The sequence below is a fragment of the Gymnodraco acuticeps genome, unplaced genomic scaffold, assembly GCF_902827175.1.
Source record: "Gymnodraco acuticeps unplaced genomic scaffold, fGymAcu1.1, whole genome shotgun sequence".
Classification (NCBI taxonomy): Eukaryota; Metazoa; Chordata; class Actinopteri; order Perciformes; family Bathydraconidae; genus Gymnodraco; species Gymnodraco acuticeps.
In genome coordinates, this window is record NW_022991187.1 from 267,827 (window position 1) to 290,990 (window position 23,164).

The 23,164-nt window shown below is 39.9% G+C and overlaps 2 protein-coding genes across 2 annotated transcripts in view; one reads left to right on the forward strand and one right to left on the reverse strand.

Moving 5' to 3' along the window:
• The first annotated feature begins 5,603 nt into the window (after positions 1–5,603).
• On the forward strand, positions 5,604–7,616 carry cmklr1 (chemokine-like receptor 1). The gene is given in 3 exon segments (XM_034238178.1): positions 5,604–5,741; positions 5,744–6,511; positions 6,514–7,616. Coding segments are annotated over 3 exon segments (1,032 nt in total). The 5' UTR covers positions 5,604–5,620; the 3' UTR covers positions 6,657–7,616.
• Positions 7,617–10,785: 3,169 nt separating this feature from the next.
• The window catches only part of wscd2 (WSC domain containing 2), a 47,849-nt gene continuing 35,470 nt past the window's right edge, over positions 10,786–23,164 (reverse strand). The window contains 10 exon segments of the mRNA XM_034238425.1: positions 10,786–12,691; positions 15,945–16,145; positions 16,234–16,398; positions 19,147–19,263; positions 19,266–19,320; positions 19,410–19,505; positions 19,507–19,532; positions 21,493–21,559; positions 21,561–21,665; positions 21,668–21,683. Coding sequence (XP_034094316.1) covers positions 12,339–12,691; positions 15,945–16,145; positions 16,234–16,398; positions 19,147–19,263; positions 19,266–19,320; positions 19,410–19,505; positions 19,507–19,532; positions 21,493–21,559; positions 21,561–21,665; positions 21,668–21,683 — 1,201 coding nt within the window. The 3' untranslated portion in view covers positions 10,786–12,338.

The following is a 23,164-nucleotide window of genomic DNA, read 5'->3' on the forward strand; positions in this document are numbered from 1 at the left end:
CAAGTCATATTGCCAACAACCTTTTAAGTTACCAAAGTGAAGTGGTAAAGTGAAACTAGCGCTCTTTAAAATATGATCATGTCACATTCATTACATTACATGTCACTTGTTAGACGCTTTTATCCAAAGCGACTGACATACATTCAGTACTGTGGGCAATCCCCACAGGAGCAATGTTGGGTGAAGTGTCTTGCCCAGGGACACAACGACATGCTGACTGCAGTGGGACTCGAACTTGCTATTCTCTGATTCGAAGATCAGCGCACTAACGCACTGAGCCACAGACAGCCTCCCTTTACATTCAAAGAAAATCAATAATTGTACAGCCTTCCCCTGCAGCTGAGTTGATGACAGGCCCTAATAACTCACTGAGGCAGTTAGTCAAAGACTTTCTACATTGCATACATTCAGACATCATCAAACATCCCAAAATACTTGCACAATCTTTCTTGTGAGTTATTTAATCCTCTGTCTTAATCTCTGCCATGATGATCTTTACACATTTCAACGTGGACTTTGTAGCTTCACCGTACAAAAGAATATACCGTAAAACATTGTGATTCTAATAATAACTGGAGTCAGATGTATGAAGTTACAACATTACATTACATCCTGAGGCTTCTGTGACTTGCTCCACGGATGATTTCAACACAATTAAACTTTTTTTGTTGATATTGTGACTCAAGGACTCCACTTTAATCTGCATTGTGGAGTTGGATTTTCCATAAAAACATTAATGCTGTTGGCGGGTGCATCTCTGCTACACTCTAATCTATATAATGGCTTTCAAGCAGAAAAGACTAATGTAGCGATAATACTCAGGTTACTTCAAAATACAATTCAACTGGCAGGAGAGGAAGCTGATAGGCCTACCGTTCAGCAGAGGACCCTCGAGCATCTGCAGCAGAGGAGACCAGTCCTGATTGCAGGAAATATATAAAAGGGTTTCCTGGCTGCAAGGTTTTAAAGCTTGAATTGCACAGTGGCTGATTGTTATCCAGAGGTATTTCACACAGGAACGATGTATAAATAAATGAGACATCTGTGCTGTCTTTATACTGTAGTGGTCATGGCCGAGCCTGAGTACAAATGATTTAAAAATCAGCAAATACAGTATATGAGTAATTCGGTGTGAACTGTGTACAGTCATCGATGTGACCGGGGAAATGGATAAGTGGTGGTCATTGTGTTACCACAGGGACCATGGAAACGGCAGGTCATGATGTCAGACGTTAAAGACATGGTTGCTTTCATTTCCTTAAAAATGTATTAGTCAAGATTTATAATTTGACCTTTGCAATCCGGACAGAATAGCCTTATATTCATTACATGTCATTTGTTAGACGCTTTTCTCCAAAGCGACTTACATACTCAATACTGTGGGCAATCCCCACAGGAGCAATTTGGGGTGAAGTGTCTTGCCCATGGGACACAACGACATGCTGACTGCAGTGGGACTCGAACTTGCTATCCCCCTGATTCGAAGTCCAGCACACTACCCACTGAGCCACAGCTGCCTATATTCGGTTCAAAAACGGCTCACACCCTTAGCAGATAGGGCTACAGATCAGCAGCTTAGAAGGTTGAGTATTCTTCTACTAAAATATATCAAATGTACGTACAGTATTTTTTCTGTATCGAAACATTACAGTGCAATATGGCCCATGTTTGACCCAAAAACTGTTAAAACCCTTATTCCTGTATCTTGCTTTCCCCCACTTTACACTCTGCAGAATCACTGATAAAGTTGGAAATAAAGATACTATACTTCTTTATCTATTCTCTCTTGTGTGCTCGGAAGAGAAGTGTAGGATGCCTAAAGTGAAGTTGTCTGTCGAAGGATGGCCTCCTTTTATTTTTTATTTTGCCACCTGTCTGAACCTCAGATGTCACTGCGATTAGCTCAGATTCACTGGAAAGAAAACTGTGTGAACGTAATAATTCAGAATTGGCCAATGATACATTTAAGTCATGTTAGTAAGGATTGCTATTCCCTCCACTGAACCTGACGTTTAAACATTTTACAAGCACCATTATACTTAGTGCTGTAAATTCCTTTAATACCTTAAATGCTTAAATCAACTGTATCGAAAGTATGGAATAAAATACCCTGAATTTGCTTGGAGCATCGTTTGAAATATGAAGGTGTGTGCCATGCAGTGCATACCAGAGAAAGGTGTGGGGTTCTTTAGTGGGGGTTTTCTTCTTTATAACCCAAGCATTCATTAGGAAGTCTAATCTGCAGGGCACCAGCAGGTCCCTGCCCTCTGCAGTGAAGGTGATTTAGCTGAAACACATTAAAATAGGTCAGGTGGACATGATGTGAAAATGGTATCTTTCCTAATTTACCAGAGAGCTGCTTGTGGCTCAGGATTTACGCTCATAAGCAACATTTGTGTTACTATTATAATAATTGACAGAACATAAAGAAATGTTTTCCGTTTTTTCCTCTAAGCATGAAACTGATGTCGTTAGCTCCACAAATAATGATTTTCTTCGTGACTTGTTTTCAAGTGTGGAAAATGAATTGCTTTTATTTTCAGAAAAAAATGTGATTCACTTATCGAGTAGACCAGGGGGGTCAAACTCAATTTAATCGCGGGCCACATCAGCATTATGGTTGCACTCAAAGGGCCAGTTGTAACTTTAAGACTGTAAAAATGCATATAAATATATATATAAAATAATGTATTATATTACATTATTGCCTCTGCATTGGATTAATATCAGATAGGGTAATAACTTCATAATTAACTACGTCGGAAAGCAGAAGTCTGGGGCAAATAATTGCAAGTCTCTTCAGTGAGAATGTCACAAAATGATTTAAAAAGAAAAGCCAAATTCTGAGAAAAAAAGTCAAAATCAAAACAAATAAAAATCTTTTTTTTGACATTTAAAAAAAAGGAAGTGACATTTAAAAAAAGAGTCAAATTCTGAGAAAAAAGGCATATCTGAGATGCATTGTGGGACATGTAGTTTATGGGCAACGTGCTTCTGTAAATCGCCATGTAACTGTATAATAAACATATAATATTGTTTGCAAGCTCTTGTGGGGCCACAGAAAATGAAGTCATGGGCCGGAGTTTGACACCCCTGGAGTAGACCTTTAATTATCCGGCTAAATACCACAAAGTGAAAGGCTGTGCAAAAATGGTCAATAATGCAAATTAATATCTGGTTGGCTCAGGTTGAAAGTGGGCGATTCTCTGGTGGAAATGATGTGCGAGCTAATAGAGTCAGGTAATTGTCAATCAAGAAAAGTCTACATGATTGCATGTTCCTGAGCAGAGGACTAATCAGCCAAATAATTAAAATCACCTCAGTGTGTGTTCACAATGGGTGTGCAATACAGGATGTCTCATTTATTCAATATCTGCATTTGTAAACCATGTAGAGCGCTTTGTGTTTGTTAAGCAGTAAAAGCTTTATTTAAAATTCATCTACACTGAACAAAAATATAAACGCAACACTTTTGTTTTTGCTCCCATTTTTCATGAGATGAACTCAAAGATCTAAAACATGTTCTATAAACACAAAATAACCATTTCTCTCAAATATTGTTCACAAATCTGAAAAAATCTGTGATAGTGAGCACTTCTCCTTTGCCGAGATAATCCATCCCACCTCACAGGTGTGGCATATCAAGATGCTGATTAGACAGCATGATTATTGCACAGGTGTGCCTTAGGCTGGCCACAATAAAAGGCCACTCTGAAACGTGCATTTTTGCTTTATTGGGGGGGTCTGGGGGGGTCCGAAAACCAGTCAGTATCTGGTGTGGGGGTAGGGTGAGGGTTAGGGTTAGGGTTAGGGTAATGTTGTGAATCGAGTGGCCCATGGTGGTGGTGGGGTTATGGTATGGGCAGGCGTATGTTATGGACGACGAACACAGGCCACTACATTTCACGTTAACGTCACTGTACGCTGGCAAACAATAAAAAGCCAACAGTATCTGCTAAAGAGCTCAAATTGATGAAAAAGATAATCTTACCCGAGAAACCAATTGCGTTTCAATCTCTCGCCAGAGTCCGGTTTTCACTACTCGGTTCGAGTACCTTTTCTCTGTGATGTCGTACAGAGCTGGCCTCTCCTGGATCAAGGTGATGAGCAGGTCTTCGTTTCCGTCATTCCAGATCTCCATGATGAGATAAAAATGTGGCACTGTGTGTGCCTTCTTAAATCGTTTGTTTACGTCCCTCACTTCCGTTTCGCTTCTCATGCACTGATCGCTAGCTGAACAGCCAATCAGAGTGATTGCTTGGTCCGACTGCCAGAACCCATGCATCGGGTCTGGATGTCCAAATAAGGCGTGTCACGGCCGACGGTGCGGGACACACCAAATTGAGTTTGGGCGACAGGACACGCTTCGTCTCCCGACTTACGAAAACAGCCGAAATCGGCCTGGTGTGTCAGGGCCTTAAGGGTTAAGCTTTAATATACCCTGAATAATCCTTCAATGTTTTATATTTTCCTTTATTTCCAGTGTTTTCAATCTCTTTCAATGTCTTAGGTATTTTTTCATGGTGATGCCGTATAGTCTCCAGTGAATAACTGAAATCAAAACAAACACCTCAAATCATACCAAGAAATAGAAAGTGAAGAAACATTGAAAGTGAATACAACAAAACACCTAAGATTGCTTTTTTCAGTTTCACTAATACGTTTGAAATCAGTTCTTCATTTCTGGAAATGTGGTTTTAGATTAATTGAAGACTCAAGTGTAAAGTTGTTATTAACAAAATGTTGCTGTCTTCCTCCCTTATTATAACATATTTCAAAATGAGTAACTTTGCCATCTGCGGTTCTTCTTCTCGCTGCTGGATGCATCTGCCTCGATGATCATGACTCCGTGAAGCAGGAAAACCACAGCCATGTTCTCCGTCAAACAGCTGTGTTACTAGAAACATCTGCATCAAAAGCCGAGGCTGAAACATTACATTAAAATCAACATGTTTATTGCCTCAGAATGTTTTATGGTTTAATAAATACTGTGGCCTTGCATACCCCCTGCATTTATTTGAACAGTTACACATGGCCAATAACATGCATCTGGCAGAGAGGAGATATGCCATACACAAGACTCAGACAAAATGGGAGTATAAGCATGTGTGTTCAATAAAATAATGTTCTTTAGGCAAGGCAAGTTTATTTATAGCATAGCATAATATCTTTAGCACTCACAGAACAATTTTAACCAAAAACAGCTTAGGACTTCATTCCTTTAATAACACAATCTTTATTCATATTAAGAGCTTTAGTTTTTTTCTGCCACATTCTAAATGTTGTATAATTTGTGAGATTCCTTTAAAACCTCAAAATGCAGTACTGAAAGTATTCAGGGGATGGAAGTGTTGAGAAACACCCAGTCAGCTGATTGCGAGACAGATAGGGTTATATGTTTCAACAAGTGTTAAGGAAACAGCACATCTCTGTTGACACCCAACTGGACACATCAGAAGGTCTGTGCTGCTGCAGGTAAACACTGTTGTTTTCATAAAGGAGATCATATAGTATTTTATATTTGAACACTTTGTTGGAAAATGTTGTTACATTTGACAAGATGTTGTTTATTTCAAATGTGTTCCTATTTTTTTTTACAGAAATCTCCCCAGACGGCAAAATGGATAATTATCAAGATTATTATTATCAAGATTATAACTACAGTGATCTCGACAATTACACTCCACAAGACGAACAGGTTTTTCAGCACAAATCAACGTGTGTAAAGGAAGTTTTGTGTGTTTTTTACTCGTGGTCACCGTGGTAATCTTTCTGCTGGGCTTCTTCGGAAACGCTCTGGTGATCTGGATTTCTGGCTTCAAGATGACGAAGACGGTCAACACCACCTGGTACCTGAGCCTCGCCATCTCCGACTTTGTCTTCTGCGCCTTTCTCCCGTTCAGCATCACCAACATGGCAATGGAGGAGTGGGTCTTCGGCCGCTTCATGTGCAAATTCACCTCCTCGGTTATGTCCCTCAACATGTTCAGCAGCATCTTCCTCCTGGTGGTCATCAGCGTGGACCGCTGCGTCTCAGTCGTGTTTCCAGTCTGGGCCCAGAACCATCGCACTGCTAATAAAGCCACCGGTGTTGTTTGCATCTCCTGGCTTCTGGCTGTCGCACTGAGCCTTCCCTCTGCCATCTTTCGGGATGTTAGCAGTCACTTGGGAAGGACCCTTTGTTACAATAATTACACCTCATACCAACACAGTCACAAGATAGTTGCAGTGAGCCGCTTCTTTGCAGGGTTTGTTGTCCCGTTTATTGTCATCATCATCTGCTACTCTATCATTATCCTCAAACTTCGAAACAACAGGATGACTAAATCCAACAAACCCTTAAAGGTCATGTCTGCGCTTGTCGCTGCTTTCTTCGTCTGCTGGCTGCCTTACCACGTGTTCGTCCTACTTGAGATCAACCATGAACACTTGGAACGGAGCATTTTGATTTCCGGACTCAAAGTAGGCACATCCATGGCGGCAGCAAACAGCTTCCTCAACCCGGTGTATGTGTTATGGGCAACGACTTCAAGAGGAAGTTTAAGAGCTCCGTGCTCTCAAAGATGGAGAACGCGATGGGAGAGGAGGGCCGCACCACCAGCCGATACCTGTCCAGGTCCAGCTCCATGGACGTGAGGGCTTCTACTCACATCTAAAGATATTTATCTGGTTTCCCTCAGATATGCAATTGATTGACACATGAAATGAATTATGTGTAGCTTCATGGCGCTAATGATCTTATTTGTTGTACTTTTTTACTGTTGGTAGCATGGAGAAAGCTGTTGTTCTTCAGGCTCACAAACACATAATGTAGTTGAAGAATGTAAGCTTGAGCCAATAGTTAAACATTGGGAATTGCAAGGTAGACATACATCTCTTGCAGTAGAAAGAATGTTTTGGGAGCAGTAGTTGTGGAAAGTTTTCCGGCAGTCATTCCTGCAGCAAAGAGATTTTTTTTCCTTCTAAAATACAAGGATTGTAAAATATGAGGGATTCTTCTTTCTGATAATAAATCATTTTAATGTGTTATAATTCACACTTGAGGGGCTCCTTTTATGAACAATGTTCTCTTCCATGCTCATGCATGAATTGCAAGTATGGCATTATTTTCATTAGTGAAAACACATCAAAATGAGAAGGAGGGTAAATGGCATGAGGTCCGGCAGGATGTGAGTATTTTGCTCATCTGTTTGTGCAATACATTGTTGTTATCATTTGACCTTTGAACTAAACCAAAAGCACCAGGTCACACATTGGGAAACAAACTGAAGATAGAAAGGAACTGTTGCTGAAGGAGAAGAGCAAATCATTGAATACTTACATTTCTTTATAATGCACATACAACCTCAACCGACCAAAAACCTATTTTGCATTGAAGCATTAAGTATGTTGTTGTGTCAGACTGACCCAAACAGTGTGTGCTGAGGAGTGGTCTGCTGTGGAGATACGTGCAATGAATCATAGAGAAAGCACACACCCAGCTGCTATTACCAGTTGACATAAAGAATATGTTTAATGGACCTCTATTTCTGTGTTTTTATGTTTCAGAGCTGTACAGCGAAAGTCACTTTGTAGATAATGTTTCTGTTTTCTGAAATAAAGCTACTAAAACAAAATTCAGCTCTCTGATTTACTCAATTGTCGATATCAAGTTCACTTGTGAAATAATAAGACTGAAAGATTATATCAGGCTCAAGACAAAAAATGTAACTATTGCAACACCTCCAGAGTCAAAATGTGTTTTCACCTGAAGCACAAAAAGACAAGATGAATGTGTTTGTGTTGTGAGCTTTGTGCATATAAGTAATCTCATTTTATTCTCAGTAACACAATTAAAGGAATAACAACAGCGAGAGTGCCTGGAGTTTTTTTTAATGTTGAAACTGAACTTTGAAACAACATCCACAACATTCATCTGGCTGCTACTTAGAAATTATGTATCTAATATATTGCATATAGACTCTTATTGCACTATTTTCACTATTACACTTTTTTTGTATTTACTATTTATTTGCACAATATTTTTCTGTTTATTTTTCTGTTTATCTGTTTTATTGTGTGCACTGTTGGAGTGAGCCTGTGACCTAAGATTTTCATCGTCATAACTACACTCTACCTATGTATCTGACTATAAAAAAAATCTTGAACCTATTGGGGAAGCCCCAGACTGCAGAGGTGACATGAGACAGGCAGTGAATCACAATATAAGCTGGGCAGAGTTTTACCGTTTGAGCTTCTATATTAACAAGTGCACCCATTATAGTGTTATGGTGGAGACCAAAATCTATCCGTCTATCTATCTATCTATCTATCTATCTATCTATCTATCTATCTAGTATCTATCTATCTGTCTATCTATCTATCTATCTATCTATCTATCTATCTAGTATCTATCTATCTGGTCTATCGTCTATCTATCTATGTCTATCTATCTATCTAGTATCTATCTAGTATCTATCTGTCTGTCTATCTATCTAGTATCTATATCTGTCTATCTATCTATCTAGTATCTATCTGTCTATCTAGTATCTATTTATCTATCTAGTATCTATCTATCTGTCTATCTATCTAGTATCTATTTGTCTATCTATCTAGTATTATTTGTCTATCTATCTATCTAGTATCTATCTAGTATTTATCTGTCTATCTATCTATCTAGTATCTATCTAGTATTTATCTGTCTATCTATCTATCTAGTATCTATTTGTCTATCTATCTATCTAGTATCTATCTAGTATCTATCTGTCTATCTATCTATCTATCTAGTATTATTTATCCATCTATCTATCTATCTATCTATCTATCTAGTCTATCTAGTATCTATCTGTCTACCTTGAGTGCCTTGGTATTACACAATATGTCAATTTTCCAACCCACAACAAAGGTCACATATTAGACCTAGTCTGTTGCACCGGTATCACTCCTTTTAACCTCACTGATGCTGAGTTCCCCATCTCTGACCATAAATCTGTGCTTTTTGAGGTAAATGTCCCCCTATCTAAAACAAGAGCACTGCGGACCATCACCTTCAGAAACATCAAACGCATTGACCCCAGAGACCTTAACTCCCTTATTGCCTCCGTGCCCAGTCCACCCCCATCCTCCTCCTGACCGCTGCTGAACTGGTGAGTCACTACAACAACTGTCTCACATCTTCCCTGGATGCGCTTGCTCCCCTGAAGTCTCGCATAGTCTCATTTGTGCACACTGCTCTCCCTGGTACACTGCTGCCCTCCACCAGCTAAAAACCACTGGCCGGCGTCTTGAACGTCTGTGCAAAAAGACTGGACTCTTAATCCACATTCAGCTCTACAAAGAACATCTCTGCCTTTACAAGAACCCTCACCACCGCTAAGTCCTCCTACTACTCCAACCTCATCAGTTCTGGAAAAGGTAACACAAGAAACCTCTTCTCAACCGTCAGACACCTACTCAACCCTCCCCACACAATCCTGCAATGACTTTCTGAATTTCTTCAATAGCAAAATCAACACCATCCACCTGCAACTGGCTGCATCTACAACCTCCAAAGACGACCCACAGTGCTGAGCTCCACCAGTCACCAGCTAATCCCCACCCTGTCCAATTTCTCGGCAGCTACTGAGTTCTCCATCACTGAGCTTATCCGTAAATCCAAACCTACTACCTGTCAGCTCGACCCACTCCCCACTGCCCTCGTTAAAACCTGTGTGCCCTCTACTTGCCCCTTGATCACAAGAATCATTAACTCGTCCCTCGCAACTGGAACTGTACCGCCAAACCTCAAAACTGCTGCAATAACACCAACACTCAAAAAACCTGGAGCTGACCGAGATGACCTGAATAACTACAGGCCCATCTCTAACCTCTCCTTCATCTCAAAAACCCTTGAAAGAGTGGTTGCTGACCAACTTCAACAACACCTGGACAAAAACAACCTTCATGAACCCTTCCAATCGGGTTTCCGCTCAAAGCACAGCACCGAAACAGCGCTGGTAAAAATCACCAACGACCTCCTCCGTGCAGCTGATATTATTATTATCTATCTATCTAGTATCTATCTGTCTGTCTATCTATCTAGTATCTATTTATCTATATCTATCTAGTATCTATCTGTCTATATCTATCTAGTATCTATCTGTCTATCTATCTAGTATCTATCTGTCTATTATCTAGTATCTATATCTAGTATCTATCTCTATCTATCTAGTATCTATTTATCTATCTAGTATCTATTTATCTAGTATCTATCTGTCTATCTATCTATCTATCTAGTATCTATTATCTAGTATCTATCTGTCTATCTATCTATCTATCCATCTAGTATCTATCTATCTCTATCTATCTATCTAGATCTATCTGTCTATATCTATCTATCTATCTATCTATCTATCCATCTAGTATATATCTATCTATCTATCTATCTAGTATCTATCTGTCTATCTATCTATCATCATCTATCTATCCATCTAGTATCTATCTATCTAAAAGTAGATTAAATATTGACTTATGTTCATTGTGATAAAAAGTAAATGATAATTTGCATCACATCTGCTGTATGTGTGCACCTGCATGCCAACATGTTTGCAATAGATGTTGTGTTACAGTTTGTCCTGTTGTTCACTTTTTTAATTATAACTCATTTGTATTGTCAACAAATTAATATTTTCAGCTTGACACTTCTATGGGAGGTGGAGGGCAATACTATTTGCTTATTTTTGGTACTAATGTACTTTTCTTATTGTTTGGCTTATCTATGGAAGGGCCTGGAGAAACTCTAGTGAGATCCAATAACAAAAACGTTTCTTTGATCTTCAAATACACATTTTAATGACCTTTCCCAACAGTTGTTCAGAAATGACAGCGGACTATAGCACACTTTTATTTACTCATTTATTGGGCCTTATCACATAACATTCATTCCATAAAAAATACATTCAAATGTGACACTGTGTGCCTGCTTGTCAATGAAAGCGAGAGCCAATAAAGTTTAAAGCATGTTTTAAAAATAGAAACAACTTCTCCCGTTTTGCTAGTTGCAATACAAATCTTGTCAAAGTGTCAGCAAACACTATAAAAATATATCTATATCATTCTGAAAATGGAAGTCAGTTAATATTTCCTGGTTCTCAATTACCAGTTTTATTTATTTATATATTTGTGTATCTAATTATTTATATATTTGTTTATTTTAAAGCATACCGCATAGCACAGTGAGTACCAGTATCAGACGTGCCGCTTATAAAATGTGAGCTGAATTTTTAAAACATTTGTGGATATTCTTTTTAAATGATGAGGAGTAAATGTATTATCACCTTTGACTATGCTTTCTATACAACAAAGACATAAACAAAAAGTAAAAACAGTTTTCACATTCAGTATGATTAACTGTCATAGAATAAATCAATAAAGATCACTACTGCTAAAGGAAACCTCCGATCTAATATACGTGTAATGCTTAATTCCTCAGTGATCTTTGGGCCGAGCGAGTGTTGCACAGAAAAGTGCTTTTTGGATTTCTGCATCAAGTCCAGTGTTAAGGAAACATTTCACAACCGAGTGGACACTGCACACCACAGATAAATAAATGCTGTCAAGGTAAATCCTCTCCTCGAGTCAGTGCCTTCAAGAGGGATGTGTCATCTTCTTGAATAAGAGGAGTTCTTAACCTCTTCATTGAAAATACAGATTCCTCTTACTCCTGATTCTTTTAAGAAAAACTTGGAAACACAGTATCATGATCAAGTAGTTATAACCTGCATATTGCATTTTTCCCTCTGACAAAAGGGCTGAACATTTTAAATTTATGTATAAAATAGTTTTTCTGTAACTGATAGCAGCACAAGAATCATACATTTAAAGTTTTCCATTCTGATATTTCTCTTTAGCACAAAATAAGCTACATCAAACTTTGCAGTATTGTATAATGATTTTTAGGTCACATGTTTTTTCTGACTGGCAACGAATCAGCCAGTGCCGTCAGATGAGCCTCTCTGTGTCACAGCTATTGTACCTCCTTTTGAGTTAAGGCATTTGCACATGCCTACACATCACATGTGCATAGAGCAGGATAGGAAGTGCTTTTCATTTAGACAGAGAAAAACAAACCTTCCCAGGGAAAACTGCCTCTTCTATTAATGCATAAAGCTGCTGAGGTTCAACAGAAAATGAAAGAACCTTAATATTAAAATAGTAAGAGTAAAGAGACTTGTTTCTGACTACAGCTTTGACCTATGTTTACCTTAAAAATTATTGAAACAAACTATTTCAGTCATGTTATCCTAAAAATGTGGTGCAGATGTCCAATTAACAGTCCGATTAAAGGAAGGGCGGGAAATAAATGATGAGGTTCACGTATATCATCTTGGCATATATTCGTCTGGAACTCCGGGCATGTTCCTCTTCCTCAAGGCAGCGTCGACTTTCCGGACCAGTTCATTGATGCTCGCTCGCATTTCAGGAGTATACGGGTCATACTCAAGCTTTCGCAGGCCGGACCGCTTGAAGTTCCCGTCCTTCTGGCCCTCGACGCAGAGAAGGCGCTCCTCAGAAACCTTCAGACCCAGAAACTGGACCATCCCTTTGAGATGGGAGAACAGGTCCCTCTTCACGTTCTCAAAGTGGACCACGTGGACCACCTTCCCATAGTTCAGCCAGTCCAACGTGTGGGACGCCCACCAAGGGGAATAGTTCTTCACAAACTCGGGCCACTCTGCGGGACAAATGAGAGACAGAAATTAATCAACGAGAGAGAAAAAGTGATTGTCAATGTACTACAAAAGTGCGAACAGAAGTATTGAAGAAGGAAAAAACACAGAGCAAGTAAAACTGTCTTTGGTAACAATGGAGCACATTAATCAACTTCCTCCTAAACATTGAAGTCAATGATACCTCATTCACACCAACGCAACTCCGGTTCAAGCTCCATGCTAGAGCTTTTCAGGTTCAGAACCGGTTCTTCGGTTTAGCTCCGGCTCTTTTCACACGCCCAGAGTCCGACTGGTGCTGCGTCATTGCGTCTTCGTTTGCGTCATGACATAACCGTTTGCGTGCCTGCTTCATAAAGCCAAACGCGCGAGCGGAAACCCCTCACAGCTGACACTGACAACAACAACAATGGCCCGATTGTGCTCCAGCTTCCTCTGTACCTCTTCGGAAGACCAGATTCCCAGCTGGTCTCTTCAGGACCACTGTGCTTGTTAAGTTTCTCCATCGTTGTGTACAAACGGATAAAACCAAAACGCGGGCTTTTTGTTGTTGTTCAGGAGTTGATCCCCCTGCCCCTGCCCCCGCCTGACGTATGCGTATGTGCTTTTGCTCCACCCGGACAATTTTTGGTGCTTGAAACAAACCGGATTCCGGAGCTAAGAGGCTGCTCCGCTGCGGTGTGAACAGGAAAACCCGGTGCTTTTCAAGCTCCAGCTCCGAACCGGCCCTGAAACACCGTTGGTGTGAATGAGGTATGAGTAATGTTAAGGAATAGCTCTTTAGTGGACACACAATTAATCAAATGCATGCTCAGAGCAGAAAAACAGTTGATAAATACAGGCTCCAATCTCAAAGCAGAGCAATCAAATAAATGCAAAAATAACATGTTGAAAAAAGACCTTTAAAAAAAGATTGGGTACTGGATGAAGGGGAAGTGAGACAAAAAAGCTGATGTATTTTTCTTGGGAAGTGGCCCAATTTGCCGAACGACATTAAGTGATTTCTATAATCTTTGGACAGTGATGTGGACATTCTTGGTTGTCAATCAAACTACAACGGTACTTTAGCAGAAACCCTTGGCTTGCAACTTGTAGTCATTGATAATCTACTGGCCCATAAAAAAAAGCCGGCTGCTGGCAGGAGCTGTGCTGCATTAGCACACATCTTACTGTGGGAGAGGTTGTCATTAAAGTTTAAAGCCTGCTGAGTTGGCAGTGTTGTGTCAGGAACCAACGAGAGTGGACAGAATATTATAAATGCATCTAAAAACACAAGTAGCTGTGCAGAAACTCTGAGGAGCCGCGTCTGGGTCTCTGACCACAATGAGTTTGTTCTTCTCTATCAGTCTTGTAAAAGCATCAGGGGCTTAAAATAAGAAGGAACCAACATCATTACTTCCCCCTGAACAGCCTGTTCTGCTAATGTTTGACTGAAAATATCAGATTAAGTTAAGATACTTATGTTCTTATTAGCAGGGGTTTGACTTTTAAACCCCAAATAAAGGGATTTATGTAAGAGCCTTTAAGTAAAGCCATCAGATCATACTGGAAAATAACAGAGTGTGCTTTGTAAAATGACATGCCCTCCAAAACAAGTTGCACTCGCCCCTGAGAGGACTTATTGAGCAAGAAAAGGAGGCATCAGTGTGTAAGGGGGTAACATCACCCGAAGCCCCCGGCCTCCCCTTGCAGAGGTGAGCGCATCAGACGGGATCCTCGCTCTGTATTGGAAGTGGCAGCTGTCAAGAAGCTTTTCTCTTTAATGATGTCACCGCATCGTTTCCCCACCAACAGCAGGAATAAACACTCATTGGAAATGGCAGGCCAAATGTGCTGATGTTTCAACAAAGAGAGACAACTGCTGGGTCGGCAAATCTCCTGCCTCGAGAAAATCGATTAAAACTTCGCAGAACGTCAGAGAGACGGTTAGCGGACTAGACAAAACTCGTTGTCATGGTTACTGAACACCACTCAAGCTGGCAAAGGAGCGAGGAACGCACATTATGCATGAAATATAAATCTTCTAGCAAAAGGACATAATGTTTTATGGATAAGATGTACTCGACCAAGAGGTTCATTTCCTTAATGATACCATTAAAAAACAAGTAGACCTGAGAGGAATTTAACTTCATTAGATTGTGCTGACACGTAATTAAGTGGTTGCACAATGATGGGTTACATGCTGGACGTGAATTAATTCTGTAACAGTGCATCTTCTTAATATAATATATTAATGTCAACATGATTTTAAATCAATACCTATAAAAAAAAAACACTTCTGGAGTATTAGAACAAGATACCCTTACATGCAGTAACATTAAAGATACATGCACAAGCCTTAAAAACATCTTCTGTTTAATAATGGAAACACATAGATATTTTATTAAATAAGAAGTTACCACTTACACATCCGTCTATTAAATATGAAGCAAGCAGCAGAGCCTCTCAAATACTTGAAACAGCATAGCACCACTTAACATATATATTTAATGCAATTAATCTGTGTCCATGACGTAAGCTGCTGCTCATAACCAATTGCCCCTTGCGGGATTAATAAAGTTGTTGATTGATTGATTGATTGTACAGGATCAACAAACGAGCAAAACAACAGCAATTTGCCATTTTGCTGTGTTTGTGTGTTCATTTGATTTTGTACCTTTAGACAAAACCAGGCTGGCAGTTTTCTGTGTTTTCTACCCACCACGTTTCATCACACTTAATAATTAAAGTAGCACGAGAGTCTGAGGAAGAAGCTGGTTGACTTGGTGACATAATGTAGCTCATGATTTAATAAGTGTGACTGATATTATGGTTGGTTTCATTTCTTGTTTTTTATAAAACGACAGATTGTGATATAATGTTGGAAATGGTTTTGAACATTTTCAAAACTTCATGGCTCAACCATGTTGGTTTAAAAGGTCAAAACCACAAAACATATTTCCTCTATTTCCTTACCAATCTACGTCAGCATGGACCATTCACCCACTTCTTTTTTATAAACTACCAGTGAAGACATTGGTAGCACATTATTTATAAATGTTATGTGATCTAGTCTGTCTGAGGAAGCTTTCTTATTTCTGAGTGACTGAGATTGAAAATGCTTAAAAACAGCATCAACATCAACAAGATTTGTCCTATGTTGAAGTCAGCCTGAACATCAAAGTATTGTACTGTAGTTAATGAAACTTCTTTAGTGCCATAGGTGTTCAGGATGTATTGGAACAACTACTGTACAATGTAGTGGCTCGAGCAGCTCACCTTTCCCTTTCCAATGGGCCTGGGAAGCGAATCCAATGTGGCCCCCATACTTTCTGTTGAATTCAGCCATGAGGGCTTTGTAGGGGTTTCGGATCATGACGACGCTGGAGTCAAAGGACTCGATCTCCTTCTTGCCGCTCTCATGAGTCTTAATGCAGATCGTCCTCCCACTCCGCCAGTGGTCCCGCTCCCCTTTGAATCCTGGGAAGAATGGCAACCCCACAGTAAATATATTGAACCAACAAAGGTTTATTTTTGATTGAATTGTTTGTGTTGGATAAATGTCTACCTTTGTTGTAAAGGGAGCCATCAAAGTAGTAGCTGCCGGTGAAGAAGCCGGTGGCGAGCTCTATGAGGTGACGCGCCCACGTGTTGCCGGCTCCGGGGAAACTAGCGAGGGCCACGAGCTGCTTGGCCCGAGTGGGGAGGAAGTGCCTGTCCATGCAGCGGTTATCTGATGAAACACAAAGACAGACAAGCTATGTTATTGATTTGATAATGATAATAATACATTTTATTTAAAGGTCCTCTATTATACTGTTTTTCATCAATATATTACAGGTCTCAGATATATACAAAACATGTCTCTGAAGTGTTTGGCTCCAAACACCAAACAGATCATTGCAGCATCCCATAATCCCCTCTGTTTCAGCCCTGTTTCCAAAGTGCTGATTCTCTGTCTGTTACTTCAGATGAAAATAAGGAGTCCCTCCCCACGCCCCTCTGAGAGATATTTGGTTACAAAGAACACAATGGTGCTCTAGGAGGAGATTCAGGTGATAAGGTGGGGGGGGGGGTTACGTTGGTTGGTGATTGGCTAATGGTTACACAAGACAACACATCGTTATGACATCATAAAGTGGCCAAAATCTGATCAGCTCATTTTCAGACAGGTTTTTATAGAAATGGATCAGGACAAAAAGAGAGAGAATCTTTGTTCCTGAAACTTTCAGATCTCTTTACACAGAGGGGACACATGTTGATGTAGAAGAGACATGAAAAGTGGATTTTGTATAATAGGTGACCTTTAAGGGCACCTTTCAAGACACCGTAGGACACTGTACAGTTTAATAAAAATATATAAGAGGTTAAAAGCAACATAACGTGATCAAAACACAATCAAGCAAACATGGAGGAAAATGAAAGGAAACACAAATGACGGGGACAGGACATTCAGGGGAAACAGATGATGGTACAGTGAGTAGGCTAATTTATGTATGTAAAGAATGACTGAAAAACACTTCAGTGATCGACTTGATATGAACTTTGTCAGAGTCTAGACGTGTGGTGAAAGACAGTGAACTATGATTCTGCTAAATATTTGACGAGAACAGAATCGAGCTTCAATGGATACTGAAGGTTAGTCACTTCCTGTTATTGACATATGTTGTAAAGACAAAATAAGTCATGTTGAAACATTGGAGTTTTGTGGCGAGGACATTGAACACCATATGAGAACAAGGTAATAAAAAGAGTCACGTGACCTCATTCTGGTGTTTTGTTTTGCGTGGGATAGCTCGGCTGTTTGCTCCTTATAAAAGATTGCCCACAATACCCAGTCACTGATTATTGTGTGATGCTTATACTCTAGAATAATACTGGAGTTAAATTCACAACATGTGCAGATGTGGTAGTGCAGCTTGTCCAGACTATTTACATAAAGTTCACTTCCCGCTGCAGCATGTTCTTGTTTTTTTGGTTCACAGCATAAAACCTCTTTTTTGTTTACTGGGTGCTGTTTTTCTGCTGATCTAAGCTCCAGCTGCGATGAGGAAACACTATCTTCCCAAGTGCTTCTGCCAGAGAAGGACTGATACTAAACCCCTGGGGCTGATAACAATATTTAGGAAAGGAAGAAAAATGGTTATCCATTTTTCAAAGATATGGTTATGCAATGATTATATGATTACTTAGATGTACAAAGAACAGCAATGTGATTAAGGTACGTTAGGGACAGGACATTTTACAGCTGGACTAGATAAACCTTTACACGGTGAAAAGCCTTTATAAAAAATTCAATTTAAACTAAAGTTTGTTGGAAAAGAGGCCCTTCATTGATTATGTTAAGGATTGATTGATACATTTTATTTCGAACCAGTAAAATAAATAATTACAAAACAAAAATGTTGCAGTGCATAGTCACGTAAGAGAAAAAATGACATTTACAACAACAACAGCATTAGCAGCATAAGCAATCCTACATCTAGTGTTCGAAAAGGAGTGAGAAGAAGTATCATTTATTTAATCTCACCCCCTTGTCCCTAAATGATTTATAATCTATAATCTGCAATAATTATGATATTATTAATTATGATTAATCTGCTTTACCTGTTGATTGACATATATACATATACACATTATGTACATACACATATATGCACATATACATATACACATACACACCTACATACTCACACATATACATAGTCAAACACCTTCCCCATCCCTGTACCTCGAGAAAATAACACTCGATCATTAGATCTAATTGTATCTAATGTTCAAGAGGATTACTAGATGCATGTGTGTCCTTTCTTTTCTGAATAATGTTTTCAGAATATTACCTTGTATTATACAGATGGAGCATGTTAGTTGTGTTCTATTTCATATTTGTATTGTTATAATAAAAACCTTGTGGAAAATAAAAACAAAAAATTATTTCAAACATGAGTAAAACAAAAGTAAAAACAACAAATCTATATCCAATAGACAGAAATGTGTATGTCCATTTCTTACAAATATAATATAGTTATATAGATGTATACCGACTCTAGTACACACAGGGGTCAAATAAAAAAAAGGGCAAACATGGGCAGGGTCAGAGTTTTGCTGGATTTTAAGAACTCAGCACTTTCACACGTCTAACATTACTTTAGGGTCGTTGTTTGTATCTCCTGCACACAGGGTGTGGCTGATTCAAGATTCAAGGCTTTATTGTAATTCGTACATAGCTACAGTGTAGTTATATCGATGAAAATCTTCCAACAGTGCAACACAATAAAAACAGCTAAAATAGTGCAAGTAAATACAAGTAAATACAAATAAAAAAAAATTAAAATAGAATAGAAATAGTGGAATAAGAGGCTATGCTGTACAAGTAATTGGAATATGATATATTAGATAAATAATTAATTGATGATGCATCCTGACATGTCTCTTTGTCCTATGGGCCCTTTATATAGGCCTTTGAGCCACCATGTGTTACCTTGAACCTGCGTCTGGTACACCACAAAGTACTCTTCGTTCCCGCAGGTCTCAAATTCTTCCCCGAGGCAGTGGTGGAGACACAGACTCTCGTCCTCCGGCTCGTGAAGCGAGAAGAGGAGGTCGGAAAGCCGCAGTGACATCGATCTCCCCCCAGGACGGCCAGCGTTTTCTCCTGAAATACAGCTGCCATTAAAACACTGAAAAACACACTCATATGTAAATGACAACGCATGGATGCACACATCACGTAAACTCCCTCACCCTCTCCGTGCACATGTCCACACATTTGTCCACAGACATGTTTTGGATGACCGCGCTGATGGGAAGTGCCAGAGTGACATTGTCCGGCCTGTGAAAAACACCCCTTAAAAATGGAGCTGCCATCTGAAACACACAGAACAAACAAATGTCATACACCAATAGGAGGGGAACAAACTCAAAGTACTCCAGTTTTATGGTCACCGAGCACAGCTTCTGCAGCTTGGCCTCTATTCACTGACCCCACATGGAGGGATCCCACTGGGACTCCCTCCACTCTGCTGGGACCCTGACCTGCCAGCACATCGGCCAATAGCAGCGCTCACATCCCAGCAGTGTGTTGATGACCTTTAATCTCAGATACTCACTCTCCTATGATGGATAGACAACAGCAGAGAAGAGATGCTTCCTTCTTTAGCAGGAAGTAAGTAGTTTGGAAGTAAAATGTCGTTTTCTGCTATTTTTCAATGCAAATTCTCAACAAACAAGCGGTAGAATCAGCATTGAAGCGTTTATCATCTGCATCCTGTGACAGAAAGCTGCAAAACTTTTTCATTACAGGTTGAAAAATGCTGTCAATGCGGAAGTAAATCCAAACATCCATTTCACATTTATTTCAGCCAGTCGACACGGCTTATGTGCTGATGTACATATAAAGCTTTCTCTGCTGTCAAGAGACTTGTTCATTTTATAATGAGGAGGGAAACCACACACTAAAAGCTTTTTGCCGTGCCATACCATGACGAAGACAGCCTGCTTGCTAAAACGCAGCTAAATAAAATATGCACAAGGAGAGCTTTGCGTCGGCGGAAATGTATACCAAAAACCTGCACCTTCCCAAGACTGCTAGTATTAGCCATCTGTGCTGAGAGGCTTTAACACAAGGTAACACCCCCTCGCAAATTAGCTCCAGCCATGTGTTCTTATCTAATGTTTTATTTATTTTTGACCTTTTTCCCTGGCTGAAAGTTGCATTTTTAATGTCCTTTGTTTCCCTGCAGTATGCCTTCCCTGCAACCTCTTTCGTTCGGCCCTTCTTTGCCCTCCCATATGGCGGAACTTATTAAATCATCTTGAGATGCTTTTTTGTGCTCTGTTGACTAGCCTCACACACAAGCAGCCTCCAAACATGTCTTGGGCAACATAATTAGATCTTTGATGTAAACACGTGGCTGAGTGAATGTAGAAGAACATAACCATGATGAATTGCAGATGGGCTGTGTGACAATGAAGCAAATGCATAATATTATCTTTGTAGGATTACATTTGGCTGAAAACAATAAACCAAGTGACCATTATGGCCCCTAAGGGGGAAAAACCACAAAAAACAGCCACCTCAACACATTGCCACATTTCCTCTCTGATGTTCACATGACAGAAATCCGGGTCAGAGGTGAAACAAAAACACGAATAGCCTATTCAGCAGTCTGAAGGCTAACCCAGAGGGGAGAAAGCAGAAATGAAAAGAATAACAAACAAACAGCACTGAACTGGATGAGCCAGAGCATTTAGATGTTTAAATATTAGTCATAAATGTGTACAGTATGCTGCATTACCGGATTATTTCTAAGAAGCAGAAGGTAAGAGAAGGTAAGGAAGAGCAAAGAGATGGAGGGACGGGTGTCCAAAGTTACTTCACACTGTGGACGGGAATTTGTTTGTTTTTAATTTAAAACAATCTACCTCAACTCAGATTTTTTTTGTATCACTGCTTTCCTTCAGTTCTCTAGCAGCAGTCAGTGTTTGGGGATGGGACCGGGACTGGCTGTGTTACGTAGGTAGCACGGTGCTCCGGGGAAAGGGGTAAACACAACAGAGCAGCAGGCTCCCATCTCTGGCTTTAAACCCAAAATAAAACAGACAAACAGCGGGGCTTTTGTATTTCTAATCCAAAATAGCTTCTCTGTGCCTCGCTGTCGGTCACCTCAGGAATGCTCATTCTAAAGCCATGGGCATCAATTTCAATGTATTCATGATCACATTTAAGAATGTTGTCAACAAATGTATTAATTTTCCACATTGAATTGCTCTCTTTTGTGTATTTGACAGACTCAGGGGTGTGTAGTTGTCGCAGAGTCACACTCACAGCGGCGCGCAGACTCATGGCTCAGCTCCAGCCTGTAGATGGACAGTCGGTTGGCTCCTCCACACAGGGTTGCTCTTCTCTCCTTTACACTCCATATTGCATTCACACTGTCCGGAAACATTGGGAGCCTGGATCTTGTGACCGCAGTAGCACTCCGCTCCGAACTCCAGGGCCATGCGTACATGTACCCTCTGGAGGGGAAGAGAAAGGGGAAAAAAGGCATGGCCATGGTTAGTAAACAAAGGAGAGAGAGCTTTAAGTGATTGTTCTGAGCCTCGTGATGATGTGTCTTAATCCTCCTCATGACAATACAGATTATCATTCAGAGCATCTGGATACGCAGTGATCAATACAACCAAACGGTGGAGGATGCTGTGTAGATGAAAATACATCTTCTCTGGAATAACATCTAACTGTGGTGAAGATGATGTAAGGCAAGTATAAATATACTTGACAACGGTGGTCTTCTCTCCTTTCTGTTGCTGCATGAAGGATTTACTCCCAAGAGGCCTTTGGGGTGCAATTAAAAGCCTAACACACCCCTCACACAAATCCCCTGGGCTATCAATCAAACCCAATCCTCTGAGCCCTGCTATTGCCCCGCCATTTATTTGTCTGTTTATATGAACCCGCTGCAGGAGAGAAGGCGAGCAGGTTGCAAGCAGCTATATGAGGAAGGAGCTGAAAACAAGCGTCTCCCTCCGTTCCTATCTTCTGCTCTTTGAAAACGCAGTCTGTGTAATTCAATGCATTTGATAAAGCCCTGGTTAAAGGTGGAGGAAAGATGGGGTGAGGTAGCAGAGAGGGGGGAGACAGGATGTGGGGGAAATATGAGGAGATTTGCAGAGACATGAAGGCTTTCAAAACTGGAGCAAACGTAAACTTGTATCCCGTACAAAAAACATTGATTTGATGCTGATGTTTTAATTCTATAAATGGGTTTATGTATGTAATGTAATGTATTATGTATGTATGTATATATGTATGTATGTATGTATGATTCATGTAATGTAATGTATGTTATGATAGTATGTATCATAGACTGTATATAAAGGTATGTAGGTAAGGGCAAGGCAAGGCAAGTTTATTTATATAGCACTTTTCAACACAAGGGCAATTCAAAGTGCTTTACAAAAAATGAAAGACATTAAGAAAATGGCATTATAAAATCAGTCATTAAAAAAGAAAAGCTAATAAAATAAACATTAAAAGAAAAAATACATGGATAAAAGATTACAGTGCAGTTTAAGATATTAATAAGTACACTTAAAAGCAGCGAACAAAAAGAAAAGATCTTGCAGCCTGGATTTAAAGAGTAGTCAGAGTTGCAGCGGACCTGCAGGGTATTCTGGGAGTTTGTTCCAGATATTTGGAGGCATAATAAGACTGAACGTCTCCATGGTTTAGTTCTGACTCTGGGGACAGAAAGCTGACCAGTCCCGGAAGAACCTGAGAGATCTGGATGGTTACATCATTTTAGCAGGAGGTCAGAAATGTATTTTGGGCCTAAACCATTCAGTGCTTTAATAACCAGCAGCAGTATTTGAAATCTATTATTTGACACACAGGAAGCCAGTGTAAAGACTTCAGAACTGGAGTGATGTGATCCACTTTCTTAGTGTTAGTGAGGACTCGAGCAGCAGCGTTCTGAATCAGCTGCAGCTTTCTAATA